At 49.4% G+C, this 15,174-nt stretch overlaps 1 protein-coding gene across 8 annotated transcripts in view; it reads right to left on the reverse strand.

The window, feature by feature from the left end:
* Positions 1-878: 878 nt before the first annotated feature.
* Positions 879-15,174, reverse strand: part of NDEL1 (nudE neurodevelopment protein 1 like 1) — a 47,302-nt gene continuing 33,006 nt past the window's right edge. For 3 of the 8 annotated variants that reach the window (XM_038371560.2, XM_043497546.1, XM_038371561.2), the window contains 2 exons: positions 14,955-15,106; positions 12,838-12,969 (listed from right to left, as the gene is read on the reverse strand). In XM_038371560.2, the coding sequence (XP_038227488.1) occupies positions 12,873-12,969; positions 14,955-15,106 (249 nt within the window). In that variant the 3' untranslated portion in view covers positions 12,838-12,872. The other 5 variants (XM_038371559.2, XM_043497545.1, XM_038371558.2 and 2 more) reach the window with 4 other exon arrangements.

Below are 15,174 nucleotides of genomic sequence, written 5' to 3' on the forward strand. Positions count from 1 at the left end.
TGAGGCTAAAGGCTCTGTGTGGGGCAGAGCAGCCCCTCCCCAGCAAGGACCAAAAGCTAGGATGGAGGGGGGGTGGGCAGTGGGCTGTGTGTCAGGTGGAGATAGGGCAGCTGCAGCGAGTGACGAGGCTCTTCCCCAGGCAACTCCTTGACAAATCCCACAGCCAGGGCCTGGCTGTGCAGGGTGGGATGCAGTAGGCCTGGCTCCACAGCACAGTGGCAAGAGCTGGGCCCTTGGAGCAAGGGCTGCTGCATCCTGCCTTGCGGCGCAAAGCCCTGCTAGATGCAGACTGCTCTGTGTGAGCAAAGAGGGAGCTCAGCTTGCTGCAGCGAGAGCAATGTGCTAGGTGTTCCATGAGGTCAGTGCCATGGGAAACCGAGCAGAGGCCCAGATCTGCTAAAGGCCTAAGCGCATCATTTAGCTAAGCCTGATCTACCTCTTACCACACACACAAGTGCCCCTCGTCCAAGAGATCACAGGTGCTGGGCACCTTCCTATGGCAAGAGCATAGTCACCTCCCCCTGGTCAGAGCAGGCCACTCCGTCCTGGGAGTGGTCACTGCAGGCAGGGTTCCCTGTCCATTCTAACCCAGCAAAGCCAAGAGGACGGCCCAGGGCAGCGAGGGTAGGACTCAACAGGTCACTCAGACACTGCATTAGCTCAGGCCCTGCTGAAAAGACATCACATACAATTGTGGTGACAAGCATCTCTAAGAGCATGCGAGTCCGGTTTGTTCTGGCATGAACAAAATCCCACCTGAAATGGCAGCCCAGCTTGTCCATCTTCTCTTCCCCCAACAGGTGTCTCAGTGAGGAACCTGCCCACCCCGAAATCACCCATAAAACAGCCTCCACCTTCTTTTCTGCAAAATCCATTGGTTCCACGTTAAAAGAGCTTTATTTTTTGGAAGTTCACTTTTTGTTTCTTTAAACCACATGATCTTTATCGCCACTGTCTTATGATACTGTCCTATTTAAACATGCCATATAGATTCTGAATAAATAAAGCTACAAAGCCCAAGTTATGTACAAATATCTTAGGCAAAGATATTGTTTACAAACCTATATACAATAAAACAAATGTAAACAGTCAAATGCAGCAAAGGATGCACTGGAAAAAGGGACGTACAAACTCCTAACATTAAGTGGTGATTCTCCTCCACCCCTTCCCTTGCATTTGGGCAACTGGTTTTACGTGGCATTTGTAAATAAATCAGTTGGCTCCTACAAATGAAACCCACAAAGCCAAATGAGGTGGGATGGACAAGACTGGAGAGGGAGATTTTTAAACCCACAGACCAAACCACTGGCAGGTTTGCATGTCCTTTTTAAAATCCAACAACTTTGAGGCACAGAGAGAGAGAGACAGCGAATCGCACAAACACATCGCTTTGCAGACCCACAAGGTACAGAGTGGCCCAAAACTGTCACAGAAGCCAATTGGTGGCACTGTAAAGTCTAGTCGTTCTATATTACACAGATCTGAACACTGGCTAAATGCTCACACATTTTTAGGGGACCTACTGGATTGGCAGCATTGCCAACACAATTAGTGGCTTCTCAGAGTAGCAAAAGCAAGACTCTTTAGATGTATGAACATTTCACTAATGTTCAAGGAGAATTAAAGTTGTTTGAGGCCAGGAGTCTCCTCCCCAGGGCATTTGTCAAATAGGATTAACACATCTAAACCGTACCTGGCATCCTTCAAAAATGGTTCCCTCCATACTGAAACTGTGGTGGCGGCATGTGCTTAAGTGCCAGGCTGCTAGGAGAAGAGGGATTGTAATTACAGATTCAGCCGTTTGCATCCTATCAAACCTAAGTTAGGAAAGGTACAAAGTAAAGGGCTGAGGATCAGTTGTTAGCTAGTGAGACTCCTGCATCCCGTGAGACAGAACACACGTATCAGCTTGTGTGACCCACAACAGAGTGCAACCATGTTAGAGAACGTCCACTACGGCAATAGGAGAAAATAAACTGTATTGACATTGAGTGAAGGATTGTGCGTGTGCTGGGACTCCTCCAGGCACCGGGCCGGCTCCAACGCTGCTCCACACTGCAATGCAGGCTGAGTTCCAGCAGGGGGTGGTAATGGGAAGGACTCAGAAGCAGTTCTTTTCTTGGGGGGCTTCTGTTTGAGAAAAGGGTTGGTTCAAAGTCCTCCCGGCTATTCATACGCTGAGAGGAAGCATGCCTGGCGCTGATGAGGGTCTGGATGATCCTATGCCCGGAGGGGGGCCTTGGTCAAAGCCATTTACTGTCCTAAAGAGGAAGAAGACAAGAGAGGCTAGTAAATGAGGAATACAGCAATACACTGTGGCCAATGTACCTGCATCCCCACCCCACACAGTGCTGGAAGGTGGGAGCCCGACTCCTTCCAGCTGCCTTCCTATACATACTAAGGGCCGCAGCGACAACAAAGGGCTACGTGCCAGGCCTGGGAGCTAGCCAGCTATGGCGGGAGGGCAGGGTGTTGTCCCACAAGCCATCCACCTGTCACTCAGGCCTCCCTTCGGCACAGGCCCCAGCATGTGCTCCTGAGCTCCACGCGTCAATGGGACAACTCAAGTTATGCACACGTGCAAGTCCTGTGCTGAATGGGAGCCCTGAGCAGAGAGACAGGATCAGCCTCCAGTGGGCTGGGCTCCTCCTGCTCAGGGTTTTTACATCCCACTGTGAGATAAACTCTCCCTGCCCACTGGGGAGCTGCAGGGCCACAGAGCCAGGTCCTGGGCGCATGCACCATCCCATTGTTAACAGGCTCCCACAGCCAGGCACTCAAAGCGTTACCAGCTGCTGGACACGCTCACTGGGCCACGTCCTCACAACCAAGGGATCTGTTCATCAGATACAATCTGAACCAAGCAGCTCAAGCCCCACACTTCCCCATGGGCTTACTGGAGCCAGCAGGCCGGGACAGCTAAAGCCAGTAGGCAGAGCTGTCCCTTGGTTTAGCTCTTGCTTCCGGACTATCTCCCAGGGAAACCGCTGGGTATTTTCTAAGCAGCATTTATGTTTCAAGGGTCCCTGTAACAAATCTGCTACCCCAAGAACTGCATGGTGGTCACTGTGTTGCCTGCCGTGGTCACCCCAAACTGCCCACAGCAGAGGGGATAGAACTCAGAGCTCCCTGGCTCCAGGGAGAATCTTTTTCAGCTGTCAGCAGTACAGGGTATATGAGACAAGGCAGAGCGGTTCTGATTCCATCCAGTAATGGGGAGCGGCACACACACATACACCCTGATGGGTTAGTTAAGGCAGCAGCCGGTATGTGTTGTTAAAAGGGCTTCATATTTTTGCTACTGCCTGATATAATGAGTGCATTTTTCTTGGCTCTAGCCCCTTAGGTCTTGTCCCATAGGTTTCCATCCGGCGCTCTCTGCTATGGAGACAGGGCAGGATGTAAAAGGACTTGTCTACAAAAACAAGTCAATTCATGACAAGCCAGGATGTAAATCTACCCTGCACCAGCCTGCCACGCACTCACTGGCCCAGTGAACTGTGCTACCACTTAATGCGCATTATTCCCATCCCGTTTCAAAGCGGGGTAGACCAAGCATGACAGGGAACCGGGAGTGCGCAGCACCAGGATCCATGTTGTGCATGGCCTGCTCGTGTGGGGTAGAGTCCCTGCGCAGCCAGTGTTTGTGTAGACAAGCCCAAAGGCACCATCTAACAACACCTGGCAGCCATTTGCTTGTGAGCTCTAAGAAACTGGAGGGGGTCCCTCTGTAAAGCTGACATCAGCAGGGAAAGTGGGGAGAAGCTTTTCTCTGGTGTGTCAGGAAACCACAACAGAGGTTTACAGCGGGAGCTGCTCCAGGCTGACACTTTCCACACGTGCCCCGGATATGGCTTTGATTTGACCAGGCTCTGGCAGCTCTCTCCTAGTTTAGATCATCTATTTATGGCGCTGGACTGAGGTTCTACATGGAGCTCCAGGTTCGGTTTCACATCCTCCGGAAAGAGAGGCAAATCTTTCATTGAGGCTCTCACAGCAACCTCTCATTCTAGCTAAGGTATTTCTAGCAGCACCATAGTGTCTACACACCTCACAATCTTTACTGGGCTCATCCTCACTCCTCTCCCCTCCCCTGGGGACAGGGAAACATTACTAGCCCCACTGTACAGAGGGGGAACGGAGTCTAAATGACTTGCCAATGTCACACAGGAAGGCTGGAAGCTTGTATACACTTAAAATGCTGCAGCTGAAGATGTCTGCCTATGCCACCAGGAGGGGATCTTTGATTGGCACCGGTACTCCACCTCCCAGAGAAGGAGAATTCCCGTTGCCCTAGCACTGTCTACACCAGGGATAGGTGGGGTTAACTGTGTCGCTCAAGGGTCTGGACACCCCGAGCGCCGCAGTTACAATGACCTCACTTCCTAGCGTAGACCAGGCCTGTGGTGAAGCTAAAGCCGGTCCAGGCTAGAACACTGACTGCTGGACCATCTTTCAGCTCCAAGAGCCACTCTCAGCTTCAGAGCTCCCCAGGGCAGAGCTATGTGATGGGCCAACACCCAGAGTCTGAAGGTTCTGATTTTACTAAAGATCCTAGGGATTCAGTGGCAATGGGCTCCTCATCCAGCTTTCCTTAGCCTTGACAGCTTCCTGAAAGGGGCCGTTGAGGATGCATTGCACAGCGATCAGGAGACAGAAGACGCTCCCTGTCTGGAGAGTTCTGTCATCAGGGTGGTTGTCTGCTCCAGTGGCTGAGTCAATTCTCTATCAGTCACCATTGGTTGATGTCACTGTAGAGGATAATACCATTATAGCAGCTGGTTTTCTGCAGCTCCCACCCAGCTCAAGAATGGCTGCTCTTTAAAACTCACGGCGTGCACACTAGCACGCAGTCACTGAGGAAAAGGCCCCATCATTCTTTGCAGAACTAAAACAGTCAGTGCAGGTTAGTCCACAGCCAATGGCAATCTTTACTCCTTTGGGCGTTCACTGTTTGCTAGCTGTGATGCCAAGTTAGTATCATCGTCTGCCTTGAAAACCCGCACCGTACACAAGTGTCTCCGGGCACAGGTATCAGCACAGAAAGCTTCTTTATGACCCTGCAAAGGCTCTAACAACTTTCTAAGTGGGGCTGGAATGAGCTGGGGGTGTTTCTGTGTACACTGCCAGAGCTGGAAACTCCACCGACCTCTAACGAGCTCTTACTGGAGGTGTTTGCAAACTGAACAGCTGCGATCTTTCTTGGTTAAAAAAAAACTTCCAGGGAAATCAATTTACCAATTTAAATACACAAAAGTCAAGAAAAGGCTGAAGTTCTCCTAGCCACATACACCCTGCTCCAATGGGGATGGCAGATGTTTTCGGTCCCCAGGCTGCTGTTTAAGTGGGTTGGTATTTACATTAATATACACCAGGATGTAACATGAAATATGCAAGATGTGCAGTGCAGCCAGGGGTAATTTTAATTTCCTCACCTTTGAGCTTTACATTCCGAGTGTTACCATAATGGAATTTCAAAAGAGTTAATACACAACATGGCTGAGTGACACAACCCCCCACTGATGGAGTCTTAGGGGCAGAGTTACATCTCCACAGCATGTCCCAATTTGCAGGGCCATAAAACCAATTTGATTCCAAACTGCCTCTGGACAGGAAGCAGCTCCTGCAGCTTGCTGAGTTAGGGCAGGACGGGGAGGGACAAAGGGCCTTAAAACATGGGGGGTTTGCTCTCTTCCGACTGAAGTAAAAATAGCTGAAGTTTGGCTAGAATAAACGGGCAGAGGATCATCACCGGGCATGAGGCCACTCCTGGAGAAACGCCAAGGATGGAAGCATTTCCAACGTCCCCAGCTCAGATCAACCAGCTCCTCTTCAAGGCTCGTAAGGTATTCTCATTCTGGGGTGGTCCGTCTAAGAGGTATCTTCATCCACCGCACTACAGAGATTGGCCACGTGCAGCCTGGGCACAGCCAGTGCTCTGAACTGAGTTGGAAAATGTTATGATCCTGGGTTCAAAGGAACTGTCCTGAGACCCCTGCTGTAGTGGTAATGGCTCTGCCTGCATTGGAAGTCACAGTAGAGGGACTGAGTTTTTCCCAGAGCCAGCAAATTGCTGGTTGGAGCACTGTGAGAATCACAGGCTGGGAAGATGAACTGCTCACCTTTCAACTCAGAGCCAGCGTTATTCAGTGTCCAGCCAAGACTGGCATACAAATTAAAATGGCAAAGGGACTCTTGCAACCCTGTCAGTTCAATAGCAACCCCAACACCGCACTAACAAAGGAAGGGGATGGGTTAGCAATGAAAGACTTGGAGCATGGGAACAAAACCAGTGGGTAACGCTCCACACGAGAAGCCCGGGGGGATTACAGATGGAAAGCGACTCTCCAAGGTCACATAGCGAGTCAGCAGCAGTTAGGGCTCAGCTCTCTTCACTCCCAGTCTTCTGTGCCAACCCCTCGACCATGCTGCCTCTGTCCTTGTCTCAGAGGCACCTGAATCTCGTGAGGCACATTCGTTATGGGAGGCCAGTTACGCCACGCCCATAACTACAGCCACACAACACTCCTGAGAATGGCTAGCTCTCGCTGCGTGGGAAGATGCTCTGGATCAGTCTGCCATCTAGCAGCCGTGATGCAGCCCTCTGGGGAAAATGCTGGCATGCGAAGGAGGTGAAACATCAGAGCGTTCCCTCTCGATCTGTGCCTGGCGGAAGGGCTGAGCTACAAAGCTCTGCAGGCTTGGGAAATGCAAACTTCTCCAATTTGGCTTCGTACAGTGAATTACTGCTCCAGTGCATGACCGTCAGCATGCAAACAGCTGCAGCATGGGAGAATTCAGCTCTCAGCGGCGCTCAGGGCCCTTTCCAAAGCAGACCTTCCCCAGCAGATTGCTGTCCCCTTTTAATACTGCCTGGTTCTTATCCTCCGGTGCCCTGTACAGCCCTGCCATTTCCTGGGGCAGCAGAGTCCTCGGGAACCTGCAACGAGCTCTCCGCTGTAGCTGAGCAAGGCCCAGAAGCCCTCTGACGAGCGCATCATCCTAGGCAGATGAGCTATTGATGTGGCAGAGCCCAAATGAATGACTGGTGCCAGAAATGAGCCAAGTCGTCCCTGGCATCACAGGACATTAAGGGGGAAGGCGGCTTCCGGGTGGGAGTTACAATACCTGGGGGTGAGTCTTATCCACATAAGGAGAGTATCCGACTCCGTTAGCTCTGCCAGCAGCCACATAGAGAGGCAGCAGGCCGTGCTGGGTCTTCCTGTAACCCCCCTGGCATTTCCTGAAGTGAGGGTGGGCAACAACAACCTTGAGAAAATCGGATGGGCTTCAGCTCGCAAGGTCTATGAATGTCTGCAGCTCCCTGCTAATGCCCCATTGCACAGGGAGGTTTGGCACTACCTGTCCTACCCCTGCAGAGACTGGAACAAAGGAGGGGGGCACAGGAGCCCCTTGGCACGCTCTATGAGTCAGGGCGACATGGCCATGGCTATTGGCGATGGCCTCTAGCTGGGAAAAGGTGCTTTGTGAGGGGCCTGACTCGTACTATAGGTTAGCTCCCTTACCCTAGTGAACACCTGGACCCATTAAACCATGGCGCAGTCCAGAGAGTACGACAGTGCTAGCATCTTTGGAAGGGCCATTAAACCTCATACATCAGGGTTTCAGACTCTCTCTGTGGGATTAGGAGGACACAATGTGGGGGGAAGATTATCCCTCACCTTCTATTGCAGGGTGCATCTGGCTGGCCACTGTCAGAGGCAGGGCACAGGGGTGGATGGACCTTGGCTCTGAGCTGCTCTGGCAATTCCTGCGTTCTTCTAGACACACTAAAAACATTATTCAGCTTAAGACCCTGCAAATCTTTTGAGCAATTACCCCACTTGGCAGCACTGAGTGAAGGCTGAATAGTAGTTTATCTCCAGATCAAACTACTCCTGGAGACAATGGGATCAAGCTGGCTTGGCCATCACATCTCAGAGCAGGATATGGAGGAAGGCTGGGATAGGACAAATGTATTTCAAGACAGCACAGCAAGTGGCAGGCATTATGGGGTGGAATGTGAGAGACATACCTTTATCACACTCGCCTGGGCAGGCGGCAGCTCCCACGTCACAACATCAACATACGTTTTGGGGGTGCCCCAACTGCCCTTCCTTTGCTACTGTGTTTCATAAGTTATCTGGGCCTGCTGGGCTGACAGGCATGTCCACGCTACACAGGGACTTCATTGTTTTTCTAGAAACATGAACTAACGCCCAAAAGCTCATTCTGCATGAGAACAGTTGAACATGAACATTGCTGTGGAAACCTGATGTCCCACCTTCCCTGCCTGCTGGCCAAGGTGTCTCTGGACAATTGCACAAGTCCCCACCTTCAAAGATCTGACATCTACTGGGACACCTTTCTGGGAGTTCTGCAAAAGATGACGACGTCGAGCCCCGCTGGATTGACAGGTGTGTTTATTGATAACTCTGTACTAGATACGGAAACCTGCCAAGCCTTTATTTGCCTTTCTACATACTCTTCAGCTGTGCTCCGGAGCCTGGGAGTCTAGTCCTTTGCCTTCTGTTCTTTGTGCTTGATTTCTTTCTGAATCTGTAAAAACTGAATCAGATACAGTCTCCATGGATTGCTCTATGCGAAAGCATTGGTGAGACTTGAGAAAGAACGCTTGTATCTTTATACACAATCTTGACATTGGTTAACAAATGCAAAACTGATTAACTGGCTCGCTTAGAAGCAAGCATGGCATATGAAAGAAAACAAGTATCTGATAAGGCATCAATATACTATACTGAGCAACTAGTTTTTACGCTGCACCAAAGAACTAGTTTTTACACTGCACCAAAGGTGGGTCCTGTATATATAAACTCTGCTTTCCACTTCAGAGGCAAAAGATCCAGCTCTTGTTCAGGAGCTCTTCAAGGTTTCAGATCTTTTGATAACTAAAATATTTATATGGCAACATAGCAGCATTCATATATAGAGCAGCTCTCCAAGGATTAGCAAGGAACTGGTTCTCATGGCATTGTTCAGACCCTGCTCGCCCTAGTTTGATCTCGTTATAGAAATAAACGTAACGCTGTTGCTCTGATTCGCAGAGAACTGGTGGAATACAAGACTGCCACAAAGAACAGCTCCAAAAACTAGCAACCACTGTGAAGATACCAGAATTGGGGTTTAAGCTAAGAACACCGAGACCATATCCATCTGTACAGTTTTGAACACATTCCCCCTTCCTGTTCATTTTAAGTTAAAACATTGCACTGATCACAAACAATCATAACAACAACAGTGAAACTGAGTGGACCGGTGCTTACATACTGTGCCTAACCCCTCCAATCCATTCTCTCTTACTGACAAGAGCACCCATCGGGTCTCACATTTGCCCTTTAGGTCCTTCTTTTCAGACTAGCTTCTGAGATGCTCCCAGAGCAGTTTGCACTCAGTGAGACCTCGAGCTACTCAGCGCAGGACTCGTGTGAGCAAGTGCTGTCCACAGAAACCTTCCAGGAGTCACTCTGCATTTCTAGTTCTTCCCCGACCAGCCCAAGGGCCCCATGGGAGACATCACAGGAGCCTGTGAGTTCCAGCTGCAGCATTGGCATCTTCTGAGAGTGACCATCCAAGCCTGGCTGGACACACGTGTGTTGGCAGGGCTCGCACCACTACACTAAAAAAATCACTGTGGTGATGTTGTAGTCCCAGTGGAGGGGCTTGGGATGGCCACCCACCCACCTGGGTCTGAGCTCAGGTGATCAGCCCGAGCCTCAGCACCCACAATGCTATTTCTAGCACACTTGTGCAGATTCTGCCAGCACATGTCTGTCTACTCAGGTTGGGAGCTTTGCTGTGCAGATGTACTGTCCGAGGGCAGTGGCTGAAAGTCAGGCTCCTGTCAGGTAACCAAAATCCCTTGTCCCTTTTGGAAAGCTAGGCCTTAGTGATCTCGGACAGACTGAGGTAACAGGGATGGATTCAGGATTTTAGGCTATTAATTTCTTCAATTAACTTCTCTCCTATCCTATCATGTAACACATTTCCTCACTGGTTAATCTGCATTTTAAGCAATATTTTGCATTTACACTGCACCTTAATTTGGGGAATCTCCCAATGCTCTACAAATATAGCAAATTAATCCCCACAACCCTTGTGAGCTAGACCAGCATCTCTGTGCTACAGATGGACAAACACGCATAAGGGTTAAGTGACTTGACCAAGGGCACAAATGAGTGTGTGGCCCAGCCAGGAATAGAGCCCAGATCTCCAAGCTCCTGACCCACCTCTTAACACCCAAGCCCATCCATGCAGCCAGTTTAGGGTCCGCATGTTGCGCCAGATTAAGACCCAATCAAAAGGGATCAACCACTTTCCCTGACATCCTTCCAAAGGGGATGCTCAAGAGCCTTCAAAAACAGACCATCTGACTGAAGCCTCCATATAATTACAGATGGTCTCTGTAGACATGCTAGCCCTGCTGAGAGTGATCAGGTTTGCCCAGGGATAGACACTATTCCCAGGACATCCTGATCCCATCTCAGAGCCTACAAATGCAACAGCTCTAAGGAGCATAAGAGACTCCCCGGCTACTACTCAGTGGTTTTGGCTGACCAAGGAACGTGCAATGTTGTAAAGCCCCTCTGCTCAGCTAACACCAATGGCCAAGACTTTGTTCCAGATATTTGTGCAAAAGGTGCAGATTCGGTGTCTGCTGTGCAGCAAATGCTGAACAGCGTAACACTGGCAGACACTGGGGGTGTGGCAACAGGGACTAGTAACAACAACTGGAGACCAGGTCCCTTTAGCTCTGTGATCATTTGTGTGTTTTCAGGGCTTCTTTGAGACTTTCTTTCTTCACAACTGTATTTTTTAAAGGATAAGGGTGTTAACCTTATCCCCAACCCCCATTCCTCAACCTGGAGGGCCAATGGATTGCTCCTTAGTCTGGCCCTTGGTTTGACCTGTCTGGCTTGGGAGACCCTCTGGGTAGCATAGCACTCAGGGTCATGGGAAGACAAGCCCCTCCACCCTTCAAGATCATACACACCTAGGAAGGAGCCTGGGAGGGTTACAGAGCCAGGGAGCAGGCAGGGCTCTATTCTTGGCCCTGCCACTTACTCATGACTTGGGCAATTCAGCTCACCTCCATGCCTCAGTTTCCCCATCCATAAAACAGGGATAACACTTATCTGCTTCACAAGGTGTTGTAAAGTTTAATGAGCTGACATTTGAGAAAGTGCTAGGTGGTCCTCAGCTGAAGGACACTAAAGGAGCGGGAAGTTTTATCTGCAGTGATATAATGCAGGCCAGTATAAAGCAAAACCAGTGTGTGTGGTTCAGTCACAGGCATGCATCTCTAACTGTATTGAGAGCACAAGCTGCATTCAATTCCCAATTCCCCACTCTTGAGTCTGAAAACCGTCACATGACACCAGGACATTCTGTCTGATGTAATGATGGGAGAGAGATTGTGATCAGATAAAAACTGTGGCCTTAATGTTTCACTAATAGACTATTAGATCATAAATCTAAAAAGAGAAGTGAGTAGAACCGACTACTGGTTATTCTCCAGCTCCAAGCATGCAATGCATGCATCTCATCACTCCAAATGAATCCAATTACCCATGAACAATGCGGGGAATACGACCTTTACACGCCTGAGGGAGGAAAATGGAAACAGTTTATGTAAACAGTACAAGGGAAATTCTCAGACAGCACCTGGAGGGTAGAAATGTGGGAAACGCAACGGAGTTAAACCCAGCCAGAACTCAGCTAAACATCTGTGAACAAACACAGCTAACCTACTCTGAAAGAGACAGCTTAAATGACCTATTTCAATGACAACCTATGACCCAAATTCCACCTGTTCCCCTCAGCTAAACAGCAAAGTAACCTGAACACAAGTGACCTGTGCTTTACACCACTCACCTGTCATGAGAGTTCCCTGGAACGAAGCAGACTCCAGAGACTTGGATCTCTTTTCCTGGGGGACATTCTGATAAAGATGGACTGGAGCGTTCATGAACACCAACTCTATTCTCATCCCCATGCACTATCCCCACCAGGGTACAGTACCACTGTAGACAGCAGTGGGCAGTGGCAGTGATCTAGCTAAGGTTGGGCTGAGAGGGCTTTTTCCAATTTAAACTGCAGTTTATGGCTAAAGAGATGTTTTTTCCATTGTTTTGGGTTAAACTGGGGATATAAAATGTCAGCTAATGCGGCAAGTTTAGCAGTGGAGGTTAACCATGAGTTAATGCCAGGTGTACCCCAGACAGGCACTGGGCAAAGCTTTGCCCACACAATTCTGCCCTTGCACCTCAATCCTGCTATTCTTGGGCCTCTACAGTAAAGCTGATCACTGTTGTGGTCAATTGTTTCCCAAAGTGGATTTGAACACAGGTTTCTTGAACTAACAGGGTCCCCAGCTATACTTCCCGGTTAAGAGGCATTAAAAGGAAGAAAAGAGAAGCACTCAGCTGGAGTTACCCAGACTTTTCTGTGACCCCTGGGTTCTGGACAGGAACGCTGCATTTGTGAAGGAACGACATTCTGCAGGGAACTAATCTTACACCGGCACGTGGGCTAATGCTTTGCTGGAGCTTTTAAAATCTTGATGCATTAGGAGCCTTCTTAGCTCTCCTGATCTTAGACCATGAGCCCAGCTGCTCCTGCGCATCTCCTGAATGATACCACTGAGTGCATTGTTCCTAAAGCTAGGAGCTGGCCAGGCCGGGGGTCCCTCCCCACTCCGTTCTGTAGATGCCTGCACAGCTCCGCTTGCCAACGTGAGATGAAGGACTTGTCAAACACTGTAATCAACAGAACGGCAATTTGCAAAGGAAAGGGTACTATAATGATTGGCTGAGTTACCTCTGTCACAATCCCACCACCCAACAATAGGCTGTTCATAAGGCAGCAGCAGCAGATTGGATCGGGTCTACGGGCACACGAGGCTGTTTCAGGCTCCAACGACAGTTGGGGGCAGGGAGAAGAGTACAGGGGCTGGAGAGAAAGGAGGAGAAGAGGGGAGAAGAGAGGGCATGCCTCAGCTCAGCCCTTTGTGCCTAGCTACCACAGCAAGCCATGGACAAAGCCCTAGCGGGTGCTGAACACCGCTGCGGGGGGCTCAGTGATGTGACTAGAGGCTAATCTCATGCTGCAATGTGTAGGCACAACAGGGCTGACCTCATTCATTTCACAGTACTTTGCGGCTTAAATGCATTGACAAAATACATAGGATTGACATAGCAATAGCGGAGATGTGGATGGAGCACAGACACTACTCCTAGCTTCCAACACGCACCCATTTCAAGGGAGGAGTGCAGGGGAGGGAGGGAGCAGGTGTGAAGAGTGGAATGCCAGGGTACGAATCTCATGGGAAGCGAGATATGTGGCGCAAAGGAGGGAAGGAAGAGGAGGAGGTCAGGGCTGCGTAGAAACCGCCAACATCTTGCATGCACATTCATCTGTCAATTACATTCACTCTATGATGCTTCTAACCACCTGAGGTGTCTGTTATTTACATGCTGGGTCTAAACTTTCCCCAGAGACAACTTGCTCCTAAACTAAAGACAACCAACCCACCTTAGGCAGTGCAATGATAATCTGGATAATTAACAGTGACACCCCTCTCCACACAGCAACCAGCTTACTTGTCACATCACAAGCAGTGTTAGCAATGCTGGGATTTAAGCATAATCCTTCTCCATCAGCTTTCTTATGAGTTTGCACCTGGAATCTAGGCTATGAATTGCAAGTGTGAGTACCACTGTGGTGTTGTGCTGCTAATCAATAGGCCCGCCAACATGCAACCAAGTGGAAGGCTCTTTGATTTGCAAACCTGTATCTTTTCTTATTTTATTTTTTGCACCAGTTTCGCTAAGATTTTCACACGGTAGTTTCCAGGATATAGCCTACTCTGCTGCCATACAGCAACACTGTGCAGCTGAGCACAGAGGTTGCAAAGACTGAAATGTCAGTGTTTCAGTGGCACGCTTAGAATTTTAACACCCTAAGAGGAATTTACTACTGTAAGTTAAAGAGGAACACAAACCCCTTGGTCTGTCATATTAGCGTTAAAGAGCATGTGCCATAGGGTTATGCAACCCTGAAGTGTCAAAGAGAGTATTAATACTGTGACCAGGGACAATTATTCTAGCTCTGCAGGCGTGTACCACAGGTGCACAGCTCTTTACAAACACAGGAGAAATGCTCTCTGCCATACAGTTGCTCTCACTTCTGCCTGATACCCCAGTGGGGAAAACCTCCCTGGTGCTCCTCCGGTGTTTGCTCCTCATCACAAAGTGGAAGCTCTGACTTCAGGCCTGACTGCATGAGGGTCAAAGGGAGCTTTGCATGAACAAGGAATAGAAGGATTTGTGGCCCAAGGGCCCAACACAGCAACAATTTGGGGGCTGGAGCCCAGACTCAGCTAGCTCGAAGGGGCTAATGCCATTTTCGTTTTCCCCGAGGAAGAGGAAATCAAAGCAAGCCGTGCCCCACCCCAGGTGGGAGTCTGCTGCTAGGCCATTCTGAGGAAAATCTCCAGGCTTGCAGAGAACGCATTTTCCCCTGCACCCCCAGGAGCAAAGTGGTAACTAAGGCAATTCCAGCACTAGTTACTTGACATTCTTTTTAAGCTCACATTACAACTCACTAGCTTTGTTTTGTTGCATGGGCTTGGAATTACCATGGGACGCAGCAGGCCAGGAAACTAGGCAGTGGGAGAAACAAGCAACAGCAGTAACATCCACCAGCCAAGAGAAGGGTTTTAAGTAGTAGATCTGTTTTTTCTCCTTGCTTAGTAGAGGTCAGCACTGTAATCTTGGCTGCCACTGTTCCCGCAGGGCTCTAATCTACATTACGTTTTATCTATAAGACAAATGCTCTATTGGGCTAAAAGTGAGTGGAGAAAAGATCTCTCTGTTTAAAAATCTCCACCTGAAAGCCATCTCCTTTAAGCCAAAAACCAGTCAATTCCAACTCACCCTTTGTCAAAGAAAGACGTATGCCCTGAATGAGAGAACTTTGTGCCGTTGCTGCTCATCATGCTGCTGCTAACGTTGCCTGAAATGTAGGATTTCCGTGAAGCCTGGTCCTTTGCAAAATTTCTGCAAGCAGCTAATTTGGATTCTAAGGCCTGTGGAAGGAATAGAGGGTACAGATGTTAGAACAAAGAGCTCTTCTCCACTACATGACTTGAAATGG

Source organism: Dermochelys coriacea, chromosome 14 (assembly GCF_009764565.3).
Source record: "Dermochelys coriacea isolate rDerCor1 chromosome 14, rDerCor1.pri.v4, whole genome shotgun sequence".
In the NCBI taxonomy this organism is placed as follows: domain Eukaryota; kingdom Metazoa; phylum Chordata; order Testudines; family Dermochelyidae; genus Dermochelys; species Dermochelys coriacea.